Raw genomic sequence first — 21,116 nt, forward strand, 5'->3', positions numbered from 1 at the left:
TGGCCAGCTGTGAGTTCTGGAGAATCACAGAACGGCCGGACCCCAGCGGCCCGGTTCGCTTACGGCCGACAACACCCCCGTTGACAATTCACGAGCGTCTAACTCTCTCCCCCCCGTCGCACCTTCTAACAGAGCCCCCCCACATATCAAATCCCAATTTAACCCCTGGCCTCTGGAGCAGAAATGAAAGAGTTTTAAAAATGTTTACGTTTTGGTAAATTTTTAGGGAAATGATGTAATATTGCAACGTTGGCCTTAGGTGGGAGGGGGCAGAATTTCTGTATTTCTACTCACATTGTCTGAATAAATATATTGAACAACTAAGGGTTACAACAACTGCAGGATTGATTGCTTACTTAGCCCTATATCAGTATATAGCATGAATAATAATCACACATCACTCATATTTGTTATGAATAATCATTTATCATTTATTAAATAGTAAGTCGCTTTGGATAAAAGCGTCAGCTAAATGCAATTTATGAAAGCCTCACTCAGGATCTTTTTACCAAGTGTTTTTATTGCTCTTGGGGCATTAAAAACAAGATTTTAACTTTAGTTTTTTATATAATATCTGCATTTTCTCTTGTGAAAAACTAAGTCTTAGTTTGGCCATAGTTATTTAATATATAAAGACTATATATTATTGAATTACAAGATTAGATATACTTTATTCGATCTAAAATATTGATGTGTTCAAATGCTCTTCTAAACAAAACTGAAAGTCCATGAAAAGCTGTCTTCCTGTTTCTGTGAAGGAAGCGCCATCTCCTGGTTAAATCCTGAAATTGAAAATCTGGCAACGCCCTCTTGGAAAATAGTGGGAGGGCTTAACATTCCCAGATACTGGTCTTTGGCAGGTAACTGGCAGGTAGTAGGCAGGAAGCAGTAAGCTGGAGTCTGAAATAAGATGCTCCATCTGTAGTTGATCAGAGCTGCCTGCCTGCCGTCAGATTTCATTTAAAAAACAGGTCTGATTTTAAGATCCTAAAATAAATACAAATATATATTTTTTCTAATATTGTTGTGGTCACGTGACTTTGTTTAAAATCCAAGGGTGTAACTTTGGTTTGAGAAAGGGGTCCTCCACAATTAAACATTTTTCCGATTTAATTCAATTTCCTGCCTTTCTACAAATATATTAGGGACTATGGTGTTAAAAAATCCAAGAAAAATGTGTAGTGTATAGCCCTCCGAGTCCTTTTTAAACAAACAAACAGTGACCATACCGTTCACCAGCCCCCACCCCCCTCTGAGTGACAAGCTGTGAAGTCAACAGATTGTCTGAGGTTGTAGGATTTCTGCCATGTCTCCACTTTAGTTTGACCAACTGTGTTAATAAGTTATGGAATACTAAATAAATAAGTAATTAGATACCTTACCATTACTGCGCTCATAAAGAATGATAAGAATAAGAATAATGCGTATTGAACTGGTTTAATTAATTAGTGAGTTTATTTAAGGTAATTAGGTAGAAGCCCTTTTTTATCAGTTGCGAATTTAGCAGTTGAACATAAAAGTCAACTGAGTGTCACTTGCAATGACAGTGTTGTGTTTTTATTTTATGAACCTTTTACATTAAAAATTGTTGTTGAATATATAAATATTATTATGAATATGGATAATTAGGCTATTTATTATAAACGTTAGTCCTTAACATCTATCACTGTGTATATCACCATTCTTTAATTAAATGTTTGATAAGTTTCTATGAAATAAGAAATGAATACAATTAAAATGTAATTATCATATCATATATTATAATGTATTGTATTATTAAGTAATATCATACATTAACCCCATTATAGCAGATGCCACATTGAATGGATGAACACATAATAGTATGCTTGTTTATCATAGGAACTCTTTAAAAGGGCTCCCTTTCACTCAGTAGTAGCCTAGTAACAGGGTGTGGGAGAAGAATTACCTTTTTTCCGCTTCCCGCATATTTCGCAACTTTTCGCATATTTCGCATATTTCGCAACTTTCCGCATATTTCGCAACTTCCCGCAATTTCACCGCATAAAATCACATAAAAACCCTGCATGTTTAATCGCATAATCAAGAACTTTAGCCCGCATAATCAAGGATTTTAGCCCGCATAATCAAGGATTTTTGCCCGCGTTTTTCTGGAGGGTCTAATTTATGCATCAATAATTACAACGGAGTATTTCTAAATACAAGTTGTAAAAATACTTATATGTATTTAATACTAATAACATAATGATTAATTTTACTTTCAGATGATAATACTTTTCAGGGTTAGGGTTAGGTCCGGTCTGACAGAGCTTAGCTCTCTGCTGCAGAGAGGAAGAGAAGATCACTGCTCTAAACAAAGTCAAAAATCGTACATCCAAACGGAATAAATATAATTAATTATTAATATGTTAAGTCTTGTTAATTGTTTTTCACTTTTATTAAATGTTTGATATTTCCGGCACAGACCCTTTCATACCGGCAATGCACGATAGAAACAACAGGAACTGCGACAGCATAAATATGCGAACACAAACCTACAGACTGCTGGAGAAGAGAGATCACAGGGGGGGTTGGGAGATCACAGTAATTCCGATCCGAGCCCAATCCGATGGCCAATTATGGCGCATTTCCACTACAGCGCGGAGCATGGTTTAAGAGGGCTGTGACGTCAGCGGCCCGTCTTTGGTTGCGTTTCCACTTGGCCTAGTACCGGCCGGCGGGTCCTAATTCACAGTTTTTCTGGCCTCATAAAATCGTGGGTCTAGGGCCAGAGACAACGAGGCTGAGTCGGGCTGAGTATGCTAAACTAGAGAGAGAATCGCTGGCAAGGGGGCTACAACTACAACAAGATGGACATATTTGACCGTGATTTAATTGTAATACACGTTTCAAAATGATGCCGAAGTAACAACATACTGATACCGGTTAGTAAAAACCATGAATTAATGCTTTGACAAGTCTGCAGACAGACGGCAGGCGAAAAACCTTTTAAAATGCGTGTTTTCTAAATGGAGATTAGAAATTGCTCCTTTCTGCAGTCATCGCCTATCGGCCAATATATGAACTGCAGTTTGTGGCACTTCCGTATTGGCGTCCCGGCTCTTCCCCAGAGTTTGCCGCTTGGTGTTTACATTAGCAAGCATCGCTAACGGACTGTCCACACAGCAGCGTTAAAAAATCTTGGAACGCTTCTGCCTATTCACTTTGAATGGGGTGACGTCACTTTGCCTCACTTTTCGCCGAACTGCATTGTGGGCAGCAGAGCGGAGATTTTCAGGATTTTCAGGATTCAAAGTTGAGCAATGTTCAACTTTTGAAGCTGAGGTGGAAGCGTCAGCCAATCAAATCCCGTGTATGCAAATCTGACAGTTCAAGCGCTAGCCAATCAAACCGCGTGTATGCTGGGAGAGACATACCGCAGGTCATTTCCTCATATTCCAAAAAATGGAGGAGAAATTAGCGGTAGGGAATCACCCGGTGCTTTATGACCAGTCCCTATTTACCTACCGGGATATAAACCGGAGGAGCCAGGCATGGAGGGAGGTGGCAGAGACAGTGGTAGGTTTTCGCCTGTTTGGGGAGTTTATATCCAGTTTACTTCGGGCTTTTTTGCTTCGTATGCCGGGGGCGGGAGATTCATGTGATTGGTTGTTGGTGCCTTGCTCGCAAAAAATCCCCAAGCTTCAGATACGCCCACCTCCAAGATTTTTTTAACGCTGCTGTGTGGACGGGACGTAACACTCAGAGCTAACGCTGTACTGGAGAGAATATGAGTAAAGAAGCCGGATATAAAAGGTACTGTCCTTGTGGTAATCGGCGAGATAGAAATCGTTTGAAATCCATACTGTTTCAGAAATAGTGCTTGATTTGGTTTGGAACATAATATGGCGTTTAATTAGGGCAGTGTTTAGCTGAGTTTCTGCCGGTAGACACCCTTCTCTTCACAGAGCTCACTGCTTGCATGCAAATATGGCATAATAGGTGAGCTTTAAATGTATACTAATAAAAACATATCTAAACCCCAAAACCTGTTTTGTATCAAGGTCCAAATGACAATGTGGTGAAAAGATAACTAATTATCGTTTAATTTTCTCTTCATCATTTATACCTCTCTTTCCCTCTCATCTCATCCTTCTCAGGTGAGACCCAGGTCTGCTTCAGGTACTACCATGGCGTCAGCGGAACACTGAGGGCAACGACACCCAGCATAACCATGAAGAAAGCTTCTGCACCTGTGAGTCCGACCAAACCTCATGGCTTTATTTTGACGTATGCAGCTTTCTGAGATGTATAATAATAATAACTAGAAAATGCATTTCCTGCAGAAAATGCGTGCGAATGCTGTAAACTGTGAACATTTGTGGCTGAATTTAGCTGAAAATGCAGAAAAAGCTGAATATGTTATTAGCTGAATGGTAGCTGCTTTTAGCTACAAAAACCAAGTAAGTGTGTTGCTGAACTTAGCAGAGAAATGCAGAAAAGTGAAATGATTTTAATCAAATTGTTACAGCTCAAATGCATTGCAATTACTTTGTTGTCCGGCAGTGGCTCAGTCAGTAGAGGCACAGTGTCAATGTAGTGGCCCACTCCTCCTAGTACTAGACTCCTGGTACTAGGATGGGTTAAAAGCAGAGAACAAATGTCACTGTGTGTGCTGTGTGCTCTGCATGTGTGACCATTGAAGAGGGTTTCATCTTTCCGATTCTATTCTATTCTATGTTGAAAACTTGAAAGTGAAATGTTAAACTGGAAGAGTAGGAAAAATAGTGAAGAAGCTTAATATTTAAAAGAAAAGGTTTAAAAAAGGTATAAACAATAAAATGTATAGCCTCAATGTCCTGAAATCGCTGAATAATTTAATAGTTGAATGGTTTATAGCTGAAAGTAGGCTTAAGGAGTTAAATAATGGGTTTCATTCTTCATATATACAGTCTATGGTTTCATTCCATTTCAAAGTGCTGTTTGACGCGGTGTAAACTTTGCGCACTGCCACTCCAACATCCAATCACAGAGCTTGAGAACTAATCACGGGGTTTGTCAAACAAAGCACATGGTGTAGTTCCAAACAATAGCTGAGGATTCTGGGTAGTGTAGTGTCTTCTGCCATCCTAAACTCCGAAAAAATATTTGTTTCTCCGAATCGAAGGGGAAAAACACAAAAGCATTGCACACAATTTAAACCAATCAATGTTGTGTAATTAACAAGGATAATCTGGTGTTTTTGAGTTGATGAGTAGTGCAGATATCACTGTAAAATCAATCGACAGTAAGGAGAGTAGTTACTTCCTGGTGAAATCCTCCGTTATCCAATGGGAATGGACGCTCACATTCCCTTTAAATGCCGCCGACATGGACCGATGCGGTGCTTCCCTGAGCGTCAAATACCGCCGCCGATGGGAATACATTGCAATCAGTTGAAAGCTCTTTGCGTCCGTTTATGTATATCGGCGCGTCCCAACTGCACGCCACGAGACCCTGACCAAGCGTCGCTCCTGGACGTTTAGGGAGTGAGAACAACAGTGTGTTGTTCACTGAAGTTATGAGAAAACCGTGTTTCATGGTTAGCATTGTGTTGCCATGGCAACGGCATTTGAAGAAATCTCAAAACTGTCCCATAGATGTCTTCACGGCTGGACTGTTAGCACACATGTGAAGTTTGAGCACTTTTTGACAATTTTCATAGGAGTTATAGCAATATCGTGTTTTATGGCGAGGGATGCGTTGCCATGGCAACAGCTTTTGAGGAAAACTCACTATTGGCACATAGACATGTTGAGGGCAGGACCATTAACCATTATCTGAAGTCTGCTGCTGTTTTGACCCTTTTCATAGGCGTTACAACGACATCTTGTTTTTTGGCGAGGGATGCGTTTCCATGGAAACGGCATATGATGAGATCTCAGATTTGGCTTAGAGCTGTTGAGGCATGGACCGGTGATATACAAGCGAAGTTTGGGGGACGATCGGACCATGTCCATTGGAGTTACAGCGACATCGTGTTTTATGGCGAGGGATGCGTTTCCATGGAAACGGCATATGATGACACCCCATAATTGACGTAGAGCTGTTGAGGGCAGGACCATTAACCATTATCTGAAGTCTGCTGCTGTTTTGACCCTTTTCATAGGCGTTACCACAACATCGTGTTTTATGGCGAGGGATGCGTTTCCATGGCAACAGCCTATGATGACACCCCATAATTGACATAGAGCTGTTGAGGGCATCACCATTAACCATTATCTGAAGTCTGCTGCTCGGAGCATGTCAGTTGGAGTTATGACATCATCGTGTTCCATGACACAGGTGTTTATATTTGAGCTATTGACGACAGCTGTGTGTGTGTCCAGAGATCAAAGGTTTCCATGGGGATGTGCAGTAATCAGTCAGAGGAGAGTCTTTCCATTGTTCTGAATGAGAGATAAGCCTCTTGCATTTCTAACTTTTGTTGAAAAAAAAATAATACAAACCTCCAGTCTGTCTGTGGGCATGTCTGCTCTGATTAGATGATGTCACTCAGGTGTGTGGGCCCAATCTGCCCAGCAACACCATGGTTACCAACTGCATTGAGGATTATATCTGACAATTTTGCCACCTGTTCAAAAACTATGGCTCCAATAAAAAAATTAACAGACCGTGAGCATCAGGGAACCCCAATGTGTTGTTTTTTGGGGTTTTGTGTGGTAAATGTGAAGATGAGAGCAGTTTGTCTAAAGTGTACTTCTCTCTGTTCTGAAGAAAGATCTGGATGTTTTTAACATGGGAATCAATTGGGAGCTAGGTGGACTTTTTGTCTCTTCATGCCCTCAAGAGGCATTTTGTTTAATATTTTTTCTTAATTTTTTTATATTTTCCAACCTAGGAGAGGTTTTCCGAAGTTTTTCATGAAAAATTATGTCCGAGGAGTGTAGGGTTTGGAAATTATGGCAGGTTTAAAAAATGTTTTGGGGCGAATTTCAAGTACCCCTCCACTCTGTTTTGAGATCAAAGCACTCTAGACTTAACGAGCTGCTCCATCCACACTAATGTTAAAATATGAAGAAAGCCTCTTTACCAAGCTCCAAACTAAGTTAAATATCTCAAAAAGTGTAAAAGATATCAAAAATCTGAATAAGAATTGAATAGCTGAAGGTCTTGTGATCACTTTAAAGTTGGAATGAATTCTCAAGCTGAAAGTATGTGGAAGGAGAAGCATTTGGCGTAAGATGTAGGAAAAGAGGATTTGAAGAGTCGTCCCATTGACTTCCATGTTAAAAAAAGAGTTTAAAAAGCAGAATATTTCAAAAAGTATAAAATATTTTTAAAAAGTTGAAGGTTTCCCATCGATCGCTGAAAAGGCTGAATAGTTTAATATTTGAATGGTTTCTGTAGCTGAAAATAAGCTGAAGTTATGGAGAGCTAAAGTATTGGCTGAAATAATAATAATAACTAGAAAATGCATTTCCTGCAGAAAATGCGTGCGAATGCTGTAAACTGTGAACATGTGTGGCTGAATTTAGCTGAAAATGCAGAAAAAGCTGAATATGTTATTTGCTGAATGGTAGCTGCTTTTAGCTACAAAAATGCAGAAAAAGCTTAATATTTAAAAGAAAAGGTTTACAAAAACATGTATAGCCTTGATGTCCTGAAATAGCTGAATAATGTAATAGTTGAATGGTTTCTGCAGCTGAAAATAGGCTGAAGGAGTTAAATATCAGATGTAAGTAGTAGTGAATGAATTTGTATTAAGATGAGAAAAGAAAGTAAAAAGGCTTGGGAAAGCAGCAGAATATTTGAACTACAAACTTTTGAACTAACTTGATGGTGAATTATCTGTCGCCATGGCAACGGCATTTGATGACACCCCATAATACGCTTAGATGTGTTGATGGCTGCATCGTTACCAAACCTGTGAAGTTTTGGGCCATTTCGAGCATTTTCACTGAAGTTATGAGAAAATCGTGTTTCATGGTGAGCATTGTTTTGCCATGGCAACGGCATTTGAAGAAATCTCAAAACTGTCCCGTAGATGTCTTCACGGCTGGACTGTTAGCACACATGTAAAGTTTGAGCACTTTTTGAACATTTTCATAGGAGTTATACATTACATTAGGAGGTTACATTACTCTCTCTCTTCTCTTGATCACCCTCTCAATCTTCTATCGCCCTCTCTCTCTTCTCTTGATCGCCCTCTCTCTCTTCTCTCTCTCTTCTCTTGCTCGCCCTCTCTCTCTTCCCTTGATCGCCCTCTCTCTTCTCTTGATCGCCCTCTCTCTCTCCTCTTGATCGCCCTCTCTCTCTTCTCTTGATCGCCCTCTCTCTCTTCTATCACCCTCTCTCTCTTCTCTTGATCGCCCTTTCTCTCTTCTCTTGATCGCCCTCTCTCTCTTCTCTTGATCGCCCTCTCTCTCTTCTCTTGATCACCCTCTCACTCTTCTATCACCCTCTCTCTCTTCTCTTGATCGCCCTCTCTCTCTTCTCTTGATCGCCCTCTCTCTCTTCTCTTGATCACCCTCTCACTCTTCTATCACCCTCTCTCACTTCTCTTGATCACCCTCTCACTCTTCTATCACCCTCTCTCTCTTCTCTTGATCGCCCTCTCTCCTCTTGATCGCCCTCTCTCTCTTCTCTTGATCACCCTCTCACTCTTCTATCACCCTCTCTCTTCTCTTGATCGCCCTCTCTCTCTTCTCTTGCTCGCCCTCTCTCTCTTCTCTTGATCGCCCTCTCTCTTCTCTTGATCATTCAGCATCATCGGTGTGTGTCTGTGTGTGAGAGAGAGAGAGTGTGTGTGTGTGTGTGTGTGTTATACATTACATTAGAAGGTTACATTACTCTCTCTTCTCTTGATCACCCTCTCAATCTTCTCTTGCTCGCCCTCTCTCTCTTCTCTTGATCGCCCTCTCTCTTCTCTTGATCACCCTCTCACTCTTCTATCACCCTCTCTCTCTTCTCTTGATCGCCCTCTCTCTCTTCTCTTGATCGCCCTCTCTCTCCTCTTGATCGCCCTCTCTCTCTTCTCTTGATCGCCCTCTCTCTCTTCTCTTGATCACCCTCTCACTCTTCTATCACCCTCTCTCTCTTCTCTTGATCGCCCTCTCTCTCTTCTCTTGATCACCCTCTCTCTCTCCTCTTGATCGCCCTCTCTCTCTTCTCTTGATCGCCCTCTCTCTCTCCTCTTGATCGCCCTCTCTCTCTTCTCTTGATCATCCTCTCACTCTTCTATCACCCTCTCTCTCTTCTCTTGATCGCCCTCTCGCTCTCCTCTTGATCGCCCTCTCTCTCTTCTCTTGATCGCCCTCTCTCTCTTCTCTTGATCACCCTCTCACTCTTCTATCACCCTCTCTCTCTTCTCTTGATCGCCCTCTCTCTCTTCTCTTGATCGCCCTCTCTCTCCTCTTGATCGCCCTCTCTCTCTTCTCTTGATCGCCCTCTCTCTCTCCTCTTGATCGCCCTCTCTCTTCTCTTGATCGCCCTCTCTCTCTTCTCTTGATCACCCTCTCACTCTTCTATCACCCTCTCTCTTCTCTTGATCGCCCTCTCGCTCTCCTCTTGATCGCCCTCTCTCTCTTCTCTTGATCGCCCTCTCTCTCTTCTCTTGATCACCCTCTCACTCTTCTATCACCCTCTCTCTCTTCTCTTGATCGCCCTCTCTCTCTTCTCTTGATCGCCCTCTCTCTCCTCTTGATCGCCCTCTCTCTCTTCTCTTGATCGCCCCTCTCTCTTCTCTTGATCGCCCTCTCTCTCTTCTCTTGATCGCCCTCTCTCTCTCCTGATTTTTTCATGAAAAAATATGTCTGAGAAGTTTAAAACATTTTTTGAGGAGAATTTGAAGCACTGCTGCTCTCTGTTTTGAGATCAAAGCACTCTAGACTTAACGAGCTGCTCCATCCACACTAATGTTAAAATCTGAAAAAGGCCTCTCTACCAAGCTCCAAACTAAGTTAAATATCTCAAAAAGTGTAAAAGATATCAAAAAGACAAATCATTCCTGAATAGCTGAAGGTCTTGTGATCATTTTAAAGTTGGAATGAAGTGTCTAGCTGAAAGTATGTGGAAGGAGTAGCATTTGGCGCAAGGTGTAGGAAAAGAGGATTTGAAGGCATCTCCCATCGACTTCCATGTTAAAAAAAGAGTTTAAAAAGCAGAATATTTCAAAAGGTATAACATATTTTTAAAAAGTTGAAGGTTTCCCATCGATTCCTGAAAAGGCTGAATAGTTTAATATTTGAATGGTTTCTGTAGCTGAAAATAAGCTGAAGTTATGGAGAGCCAAAGTATTGCTGTGGCACAGCTTTCGCACTAATAAAGATTTGAAGTACTATAGTGGAATGCTGTAAACAGCATTCACACTAATAAGGGGAAGAATAAAGAATCAAAGAACTATAGTGGAATGCTACAGCATTCGCACTAATAATAAGGGGAAGAATAAAGAATCGCAGAACTATAGTGGAAAGCTGTAAACAGCATTCGCACTAATAAAGATTTGAAGAACTATAGTGGAATGCTGTGGCACAGCATTTGCACTAATAAGGGCGAGGGGTTAGCGGATTAGGAGTTGAAGGGAAGAGTGAAAAGGTGAGTTTTGAGGGATTGTTTGAATGATGTGAGATTGTTGGCAGATCTGGCGTGCAGATGACATGAAAACTCAAAATGTGAAACAGTCTGTACACTGTAAGTCTATGCAAGCTGACATCTTGAAAAATAGTGACGGTCTGTCAGCTGTCACTGACAAAATGGAATATGCAGAAGGACAATCGAGAAGGAGCAACGTGGTTCTTGACAGCATCGGTGAGGAGCCTGGGGAGACCTGGGCGCAAACTGAGGAAAAGGTGAAAGACATTCTTGTGGACAAGCTCAAGCTTCAACGAGGCATTGAGATTGAGCGAGCTCACCGCACTGGGAAGCCAGCCGCTAACAATACCAGACCCAGACCCATAGTAGTGAAGTTCCTGAGGTTCAAGGACAGATCAGCGGTTTTGGAGAGAGCCAAAAATCTAAGAGGGACGAACATCTACATTAATGAAGATTACACTGATGCAGTCAGAATGAAAAGGAAAGAGCTACTCCCTAAATTGTGGGAAGCGCGGGAGAGGGGAGAGATTGCGTTGTGTTTGTGGTCCTAGTACAGGTGGTTGTTTGTCTATTCTTTGGTTCACAACACAATTAAAATCCCCCCCGACTATGATTATTCCCTTTGCATTTTCTGCTAGAAGTGTTGCAATTTCTTTAAAGAAGCCGGGATCTTCTTCATTTGGAGCATATCAATTCAAAATAGTTATATTTACATTCCCAATTGTCCCCACAACCAAAACATGGCGTCCCTTTTTGTTTTCATGTACTTTCTCTGGAACAAAACATAACGACTTGTAACACAAAATAGCTACTCCTCTTTTTTTTTCTTTTTCACATGAGGCACTGAAAACTTGCCCCGCCCATTCCCTTCTCAGCTTTTTGTGTTCCTCTGCACTCAAATGGGTCTCCTGCAGTAGTGCTACTGAGCAATTCAATCTCTTCAATTGACCTCTCTTATTCCGTACAGCCTGATATTATTGCGCCGAAGTCAGTTTTCCATGTCATCGCATTTTGCTGCTAAACTAGCCTCTCTTCTGAGTAAGTAGCCCACAGCCCTTTCTTGACGTATGCTTCTGTCTTCCGTGGCGCTAACTCTATTCTCTGCCGTTGTTATTCTTTCATCCAGTTGCTCTATTTGCTGTTTTATCTCAGTCATGGACGATTCCAGTCTGTTAAGTGACAGTTTAGTGTCCTTAAAGGACTCACTGTTTTCTTGTCTGAGTTTTCTCAACTCCGCTAGCATCTCTGATTCACCACCTGTTGGTTCGCTGCTCATGCTACACATACTGTCCGTTAGCATTAGCTGCTTCTGGCTAGCTTTCATTTCGTTGTGTTTTCCTGTATTAGTGTTCTTCTTGATTTCTTTCTTGCCCTGGCTCATTGTGTAGGGGATTCTATCATTTAGTGGGAATGCTGATACAGCATTCCAACTATCTGTTCTTCGACGCACACAATTCTTTATTATTCCGCCGGGTTATTTTGCGCCTCTTCTGCTCCCACATTCCACATTGCAGAAACTCCGTTCAAACATCAAAACGTTTAGCTCGGTCGGGAATCGATGGCTATTACTTTTCTCATTCATAACTTTCATAATTCCAGAGATACATCCCATAATTCATCACATTTTTAACATGGAAGTCAATGGAGAAACTCTTCAGACTTGAGAAATCTTCATGCGACTTCAACTGCTAACTGTTCCTTCATACTTTCATTCAGAAACCTCATTCCAACTTTAAAATGTTACACATCTTTCTGACATTATTCGTGTAACACAAATTTTAAATCTGATTCATACTTTTAGAAGTATTAAACATTGTTCAGACCTTGGTAAAGAGGCCTTATTCAGATTTTAGAGTGCGTGATGTCACAGCTAGAGTGGAGGACAGATTTAATTTTGCCTTCATATTTTCTTTTAAACCTGCCATAATTCTCAAACCCTACATTCCTGAGACATCATTTTTCATGACAAACGTAGGAAAACATCTCGTAGCTTGAAAAATAAAAAATAATTAAGCAAAAATAATTAAACAAAATTCCTCTTGAGGGCATGAAGTGACAAAAACCTTCAACATGTCTCCATTAAACCCCATTGTAAGTTCAGCCTCATCTTTCCCCACCACAGCAGCCGCAGACCTTTAGTTAATCTGCCAAAAAGGCCACATTATTAACCCGAAAGTACACAAAAAGTACACTTCAAATGCTCAAGTTCCTTGACATGCTTCACGCTTTGAAATTTCACCGATATCTGTTACGGTTCTTCAACAAAACGTTCACATGTAACAGGTTTATCTCTCATTCAGAACAATGAAAATGCTCTCCTCTCACTGATTACTGCACATCACTACGGGACAGTTTTGAGATTTCTTCAATTGCCGTTGCCATGGCAACACAATGCTCACAATGAAACCCGGTTTTCTCATAACTTCAGCGAAAATGCTCCAAACGGCCCAAAACTTTACAGGTTTGGAAACGATGCAGCCATCAACGCATCTAAGCGTATTATGGGATGTCATCAAATGCCATTGGCATGGCGACTGTCACGATCTTATGAAGGACCCAAATGCAGCACTCGAGAAACCAAGGAGTATTGGTAATGTACTTTATTGGTAATACTACCAGAGCAGAGGAATACCAGCAGAACAGTATCAGCCGGATGATGTGCAGGCCGACGAACCAGAGGACAGCGGGCAGAAGGTGAGTCAGGGCCGGGCAGAGGGTCAGGGAGCAGGCGAGGCGGTCAACGTAGGTACAGGCAGGGTCAGACAGCAGGCAAGGCAGGATAGTCCAGGGACAGGCAGGATCAGGGAACAGGCAGAGCAGGCAGGTCAGGGACAGGCAGGGTCGGAACCGGGTGGGCAATCTGGTGACAAACGCGTGAAAGACTAGCATGAAGACAAAGTACGATCTGGCAATGGGTGTGTGTCTGGTGAGGGTTTAAATACTGGCAGTAAAGCTAATGGGTGCAGAAGAGAAAGAGAGTGAGCAAAAACGTGGGTGTGGTTAACAGGTGAGACAGGTGAATGGAAAACTACTGGTGAATGATGGAGCAGAACTGTGACAGAACCCCCCCCTTAATGGACGGCTCCTGACGTCCCTAAACACTAATCTACAGAGGAGGGTGGGAGGTGGGGTTAGTACTCATCTGAAAAAGTTCTTTCGGCCTCCTTCTCCTGCCCCCTGTGGGAATCGGCGTCCTCATCAGAAGCAGGCCCCTCACTGTCCTCCTCGGAAGAGCTGACAGTATGTGGAGAGACTCTCCTAGTGTCTCTGCCCGTCGATGTGATGGCCTTAGAAGGTTGCTCGGGATTGCGCTGATGGAACTCTCTGATGAGCCGGGGGTCCAACACATGACGAGCTGGAACCCAAGACCTCTCCTCAGGGCCGTAACCCTCCCAGTCTACCAGGTACTGGACTCCTCTCCCTCTGCGACGGGAACGAAGCAGTCGATGGAAAGTGTACGTAGGTCCGCCGTCAATCATCCGGGGGGGTGGTGGAGGAGGGACCGCAGGAACCAGTGCACTCTCTCGGACAGGTTTGATCCTGGAAACATGAAAGGTGGGATGGACCCGCAGAGTCCGAGGCAGTCTTAGCCTTACTGCTGCGGGATTGATTATCCTTATAATCTCAAATGGTCCAATGAACCTCGGTGCAAGCTTTTTCGACTCCACCCGTAAAGGAATATCCTGGGTGGACAGCCATACCTTTTGGCCCACCTGGTAGACGGGTGCCTTGGAACGTCGGCGGTTGGCAGAGGAGGCGTACCGGTTGGCCGAACGAACAAGAGTTATCCGGGCTTGATTCCAGGTCTGGCGACAGCGACGAATGAAAGCCTGAACGGACGGACAGGTAACCTCCCTCTCCAGGGCCGGAAACAGAGGGGGTTGGAACCCGTATGCACACTGAAATGGGGACAGCTTGGTGGCCGAACTGATCAAAGTGTTGTGGGCGTACTCGACCCAGAGCAGTTGTTTAGCCCAGGCCGCTGGGTGCTTGGAGACTATACAACGTAAAGCCGTCTCCATCTCCTGGTTCTTCCTTTCGGTCTGACCGTTGGACTGAGGATGGAAACCGGAAGACAGACTGACCGTGGCCCCAATGAGTGTGCAGAATTCCCTCCAGAACACCGAGGTAAATTGGGGACCACGATCGGAAACCACATCGGTAGGTAGCCCATGGAGCCGGAACACATTGAGCAGGACCAGCTCCGCCGTCTCTTTAGCTGAGGGGAGCTTGGGTATCGGCACAAAATGAGCCATCTTACTGAACCGGTCTACCACCGTCAAAATGGCAGTGTGCCCGTTGGACGGTGGCAGACCAGTAACAAAGTCCAGAGAAATGTGGGACCAGGGGCGATGAGGGATAGGCAGAGGTTGTAGGAGACCAGCAGGAGCTTGGTGAGAAGACTTGTGTTGATTGCACACAGGGCAGGCATTAACAAATTCCCTGGTGTCCTCCTTAAGTGTTGCCCACCAGAACCTTTGCTGGACTACCTCCCGGGTACGTTGGATACCAGGATGGCAGGTGAGTCTGGAGTTGTGGGCCCACTGGATAACATCAGACCTCAACATCTGCGGAACGAACAGGCGGTTCGGAGGACAGGCACTGGGTCCCGGCTGGTCATCCAGGGCGGCCTTGACCCTCTCCTCCACTTCCCAGGTAAGGGCGGCGACGAGCTGAGGAGTCGGAAGGATGGTGTCTGAGCCTCTGGGAATGTTACCTCCCTCCCCAAACTGACGAGACAGAGCGTCAGCCTTAATGTTCCGAGAACCAGGGCGGTAGGAGAGGGAGAAATTGAACCGAGTGAAAAATAGGGCCCATCTAGCCTGTCGGGAATTCAGTCTGCGGGCCGACCGGATGTATTCCAAATTCTTGTGGTCGGTCCACACCAGGAAAGGTTGACTGGTCCCCTCGAGCCAGTGACGCCACTCCTCCAGAGCCAACTTCACTGCTAGCAGCTCCCGGTTTCCAACATCATAGTTTCTTTCCGCTGGTGTCAAACGCCTCGAAAGAAAGCACAGGGATGGAGTTTTTGGCTGTCTGTTGCTCGCTGAGACAGGATGGCCCCCACCCCCATATCAGAAGCATCCACCTCCAAAACAAATTGTCTTTCAGGATCGGGTACTCGGAGGATGGGGGCGGAGGTAAACCTGGCCTTAAGGTTCTGGAACGCCTCCTCAGCCGAGGAGGACCACTGGAACATAACCTTAGAGGAGGTCAGGGCTGTGAGTGGAACGGCCAAGGTGCTGTATCCACGAATGAACCTCCGGTAGAAGTTGGCGAACCCGAGGAACTGTTGTAGCCGCTTCCGGGAGTCTGGAACCGGCCAGGAAGTGACTGCATCGACCTTGGAGGGATCCATCTCAATGCTCCCCTGTCCCACGATGTATCCCAGAAAAGAGACAGAGGATGTGTGAAACTCACACTTCTCCGTTTTAACAAACAGTGAGTTCTCCAGCAACCTCTTGAGAACCGCCTGGACGTGGTGCACGTGTTCCTTCAGAGTCTTGGAAAATATCAGGATGTCATCCAAGTAAATAAATACGTGTCGGTCCAACATGTCACGGAGCACGTCATTTACCAACGCCTGGAATACTGCAGGGGCGTTGGTAAGTCCAAAAGGCATCACCAGATACTCGTAGTGCCCCGAGGCAGTGTTGAAGGCGGTCTTCCACTCATCCCCCTCGCGAATACGTACCAAGTGGTACGCGTTACGCAAGTCCAGCTTGGTGAATATGGTTGCTCCCTGCAGCAACTCGAATGCAGAGGAGATAAGAGGCAGTGGGTATCGATTTTTTACAGTAATGTCATTAAGACCCCGAAAGTCGATACAGGGCCTTAGGGTCTTGTCCTTCTTCTCCACAAAGAAGAACCCCGCTCCAGCGGGTGATGAGGAAGGGCGAATAATCCCAGCCGCCAGAGAGTTATTGATGTACGTCTCCATGGAAACTCTTTCCGGAGCAGACAGGGAGTACAATCGACCCCTGGGAGGGCTGGTACCGGGATGTAGGTCGATGGCACAGTCGTAAGGCCGGTGTGGTGGTAGGGAAGTAGCCCTCGTCCTGCTGAATACTTCCTTAAAGTCCAGATATTCCGGTGGAACCCCTGTAACATCCGGAACTTGGCTGGGGTTCACCGAACGCTGAGGCGCGGCAGCCTGTTTCAGACAGATCTGATGACAAGAGGGGCTCCACCCCAAAATGGCTCCCGTCTCCCAGTCAATGTTAGGGTTGTGGCGGCGGAGCCATGGGTAACCCAGGATAAGCGGAATATGTGGAGACCGGAGAACATGAAACTGAATAGTTTCGTGATGGTTCCCGGACAGGAGCATGTGAACAGGTACAGTCTGATGAGTCACTGTCCCCAGCAGGTGACCGTCTAAGGCGCTGGCTGGAACTGGGCGAGATAAGGGAACCCGGTCTATTCCCAACTGCAGCATAAGCTCTTCGTCCATAATACTCGCGTCCGAACCAGAGTCAATAAAAACTGCAAGAGCCTGAGAGCTATCCGGTAATAGCAACCTGGCGTGGCTCAATGGTCTCTGAGCGGGAACAAATCCAGGGGTTTGGCTCACCAGTATGTTCCCCATTACTGCTGAGCCTTGCCTTTTACCGGGCAGCGAGAAACAAAATGGCCGGCCCGGCCGCAGTAGAGACATAGGTTACCTCGTCTGCGATGTTCACGTTCCTCCAAGGTGAGGCTGGTGCGACCCACCTGCATGGGCTCATCACCCCCTGGTTGCGGCTCTGGAGTGAGGGGAGGAGTCCCAGTCGAACCCGGATGTCGGGGCGCCCATGCATGTTGAACTCCCTCCGATCGTCGCTCCCGTCTCCGTGTCTGGATGCGCCGATCCATGCGGGAAGTCAGCTCAATCAGCCCATCCAGTGAGTTGGGCAGATCAAAAGACACCAGCTCATCTTTAATGTAAGCCGCCAAGCCACGCAGATAGGCGTCACACTGGGCTTCAGAATTCCAGTTGCTGAGGCGGCCCTTGGTGCGAAACCCAATAGCATAATCCACCACAGATCCATTACCCTGGCTCAGGCTCAGTAATCCTCCTGCAGCGTCTGGACCCACAGACACGGGTCCAAACACCTTGCGCAGCTCCGCGGAAAAAGCGGGGAAAGAAGAGCAGGCGGGTGTCTGCCGCTCCCATTCAGCTGTGCCCCACAGTCGGGCTTTCCCAGTCAGATGATTGACCGTGAACGCCACACGAGCTGCTTCAGAAGCGAAAGTGTGTGGCTGCAGCGCGAACAGGATAGAACAGTTAGTAAGAAACGGGCTGCAGCCCTCCGGTTCCCCGGCGTAACGCTCCGGAGTTCCCACCCGAGGCTCTGGGGTAAATCCCATCGGAGAGAATGCAGAAGCGGGTGCCGGCGGCATGGGAAGAGGCGCTGGAGCAGCCCCTACTGCCGCCGCTAGCTGCTGCACAGTAGCCGTTAGCTGCTGTAGCTGCGCAGCTAAATAGGTTAGAGTCTGGTCGTGTGTAGAGTTAGCATGATGAGCCTCGGTGGCCAGGGAGGCTATCGAGGCTCCCTGCCTCTGGAGAGCGTCCTCAACTCTCTCGAAACGGTCTTTAGGTGAAGAGGAGTGCGCTGGGTCCATGTTCTGGCCAGATCGTTCTGTCACGATCTTATGAAGGACCCAAATGCAGCACTCGAGAAACCAAGGAGTATTGGTAATGTACTTTATTGGTAATACTACCAGAGCAGAGGAATACCAGCAGAACAGTATCAGCCGGATGATGTGCAGGCCGACGAACCAGAGGACAGCGGGCAGAAGGTGAGTCAGGGCCGGGCAGAGGGTCAGGGAGCAGGCGAGGCGGTCAACGTAGGTACAGGCAGGGTCAGACAGCAGGCAAGGCAGGATAGTCCAGGGACAGGCAGGATCAGGGAACAGGCAGAGCAGGCAGGTCAGGGACAGGCAGGGTCGGAACCGGGTGGGCAATCTGGTGACAAACGCGTGAAAGACTAGCATGAAGACAAAGTACGATCTGGCAATGGGTGTGTGTCTGGTGAGGGTTTAAATACTGGCAGTAAAGCTAATGGGTGCAGAAGAGAAAGAGAGTGAGCAAAAACGTGGGTGTGGTTAACAGGTGAGACAGGTGAATGGAAAACTACTGGTGAATGATGGAGCAGAACTGTGACAGCGACAGATCATTCGCCATCAAGTTAGTTCAAAAGTTTGCAGTTCAAATATTCTGCTGCTTTTCCAAGCCTTTTTACTTTCTTTTCTTCTCTCATCACATATTCAAGCCCCCAGTTTTCATGTATCATTTCAATCTAAATTCTTCACTTTCTTCTTACACATTACATTTCAGCATAGCAGTTTAGCGTCAGCTTTTCAGCATAAAGCATTCCCACTAGCAATTTCTTCAGGAATTGCATTCTCTAATTCAGTCTAGTGTTGATTTGTCGGATATCTCTTGGGTTTTGACTATTTTAATCACGGGTCTGACGGAGCTGGGGAATCAAGCGTCTGTTCTCGCCATCACGCAACCGGAAGTCCCAGCTGCAGCTTTCTAATGGATTTGTTGTGAGCCCTGTGAAGACACTATTACAGTAGTTGAGTCTACTGAAGATAAAAGCATGGACAAGCTTTTCTAAATCCTGTTGTGACATTAGTCTTTTAATCCTAGATATGTTCTTCAGGTGATAGTATGCAGACTTAATAACTGTTGTAATGTGACTGTTAAAATTCAGGTCTGAGTGCATCACTACACCTAGATTTCTAGCTTTAATCGTTGTTTTGTAGTCTGCCGACTGAAGCTCTGCGATGACTTTTAATCGTTCCTTCTTTGCTCCAAAAACAATGACCTCAGTTTTCTCATTGTTCAATTGGAGAAAGTTCCTACACATCCAGTCATTGATGTGCTCGATGCACTTACTCAGTGTTGTAATTGGAGAATAGTCTCCTGGTGTAATTTTTTAATAAATCTGGGTGTCATCTGCATAGATATGATAACTTGGATCGTTGTTTTTCATATTTTGAGCCAGTGGTAGCATATAGATATTAAAAAGCAAAGGTCCTAAGATGGAGCCTTGAGGAACCCCGGATGTCATATTTGTCAACGCTGATGTGTAGTTGCCTATAGAGACAACGTTTTTTCTGTCCTTTAAGTAGGAACCAAACCAATTTAGAACTGTTGCCGAAACTCCCACCCAGTTTTCTAGTCGGTCTAGCAATATGTTGTTGTCAACAGTATCAAACACAACGCTGAGATCTAATAATAATAATACTGATATTCTGCCACTATCTGTGTTTAAATGGATGTCATTTAAGACTTCAACAAGAGCAGTCTCAGTGCTGTGGTTTGGTCGAAAGCCTGACTGGAACACATCAAAACCGTCATTTAAAAGCATGAAATGACTCAGCTGTTGAAAAACAACTTTTTCAAGAATTTTGCCTAAAAAAGGAAGGTTTGATATTGGCCTATAATTATTCATCACGGATGCGTCTAGATCAGGGGTCACCAACCTTTTTTAGGATGAGAGCTACTTTCAAAAAATAAAACAAGTCGGGGGCTACTTTTACTCCTCTTTTTTTTGTTTTTTGCAGTGTATATATTTAGCACATTTTAACATTATTATATGCTTACCTTTAACCTTTGTGTGCTGTTTGGGTCTGTGGGACCCGTTTTCAGTGTTTACTAAAAGAAAATGTATGCAATTTAATTATTTGAAACTGCTTTATTTGGGGGTGGACCTCACATCCTCTAGGGGGGTCCAGGGGCATACAACCCTAGGAAGATTTTTTTTTTTAAATGTTGAAGTTAAATGCATCAATCTGGTGCACTTTGAGCACAACATAAATTTATGGATACAGCTCTCAACACTCATATGAAAGGGAGCTGTATACTTTTCAATAATCCAAAAATCTTTAGAATATGATCACAATAATAACAAATCATTTAAACTGGTTTATTCTTATCTTATGTTACCTAGTTAGCATTCTTTCTTTCTATTTATGCATATTTTACTAATCACACCCATTTTAAACAGTTTTTTTACTGTCCTATAGTACACATGGGAATGATTTCTTACTTATATTAAATAGATAGAGGTGTGCTCTCCCTAGCTCTCTCGCTCGCTCTCTCTCTCTCTCGCTCTCTCTCTGCCTCGCTCGCTCACAGAGGCTGTGTGCTCCTCCGTGGCGATGACGGCTTGCGTTAAAAAAAACACAGACAGGATTTCGAAAAGTGGGGGGGACATGTCCCCCCTGTCCCCAGTGGAAATTACGCCATGCGTGTGTGTGCGTCAAGTGCAATAAATATATATGCAAGTTGCAACACACACAGAGTAAAACTCTGCCCCTCATGTGCTGTATAGGCTGGCACGACTAGGCTGTTCAATGGGGCTGATATGTTGTGTAGATTCTGCCAGATGGAAAATCACGGTCACACTCCTTATGAAGTGGTGAGCTGCCGCTACACATTGCTTTTCTTCCCGACTGCAACGCTGGTCCCGCAAATCAAACAAGAACGTGATTGGTTGATATTCATTGTGGGGGTGGGGGGAGGAGGGGTGTTAGATAGATATAGAGTTGTAGTAAGTAGATAGAGTTCGCTATGATTGAGGTTTCGTTTATGC

The 21,116-nt window shown here is 44.7% G+C and overlaps 1 protein-coding gene across 1 annotated transcript in view; it reads left to right on the plus strand.

Moving 5' to 3' along the window:
• The window catches only part of LOC117479651 (E3 ubiquitin-protein ligase HECW1), a 215,454-nt gene that overhangs the window by 57,619 nt on the left and 136,719 nt on the right, over window positions 1-21,116 (plus strand). The window contains exon 5 of the mRNA XM_034126757.1: window positions 4,119-4,213. Coding sequence (XP_033982648.1) covers window positions 4,119-4,213 — 95 coding nt within the window. The remainder of the gene's footprint in view (window positions 1-4,118; window positions 4,214-21,116) is intronic.

Source organism: Trematomus bernacchii, unplaced genomic scaffold, assembly GCF_902827165.1.
Source record: "Trematomus bernacchii unplaced genomic scaffold, fTreBer1.1, whole genome shotgun sequence".
Classification (NCBI taxonomy): Eukaryota; Metazoa; Chordata; class Actinopteri; order Perciformes; family Nototheniidae; genus Trematomus; species Trematomus bernacchii.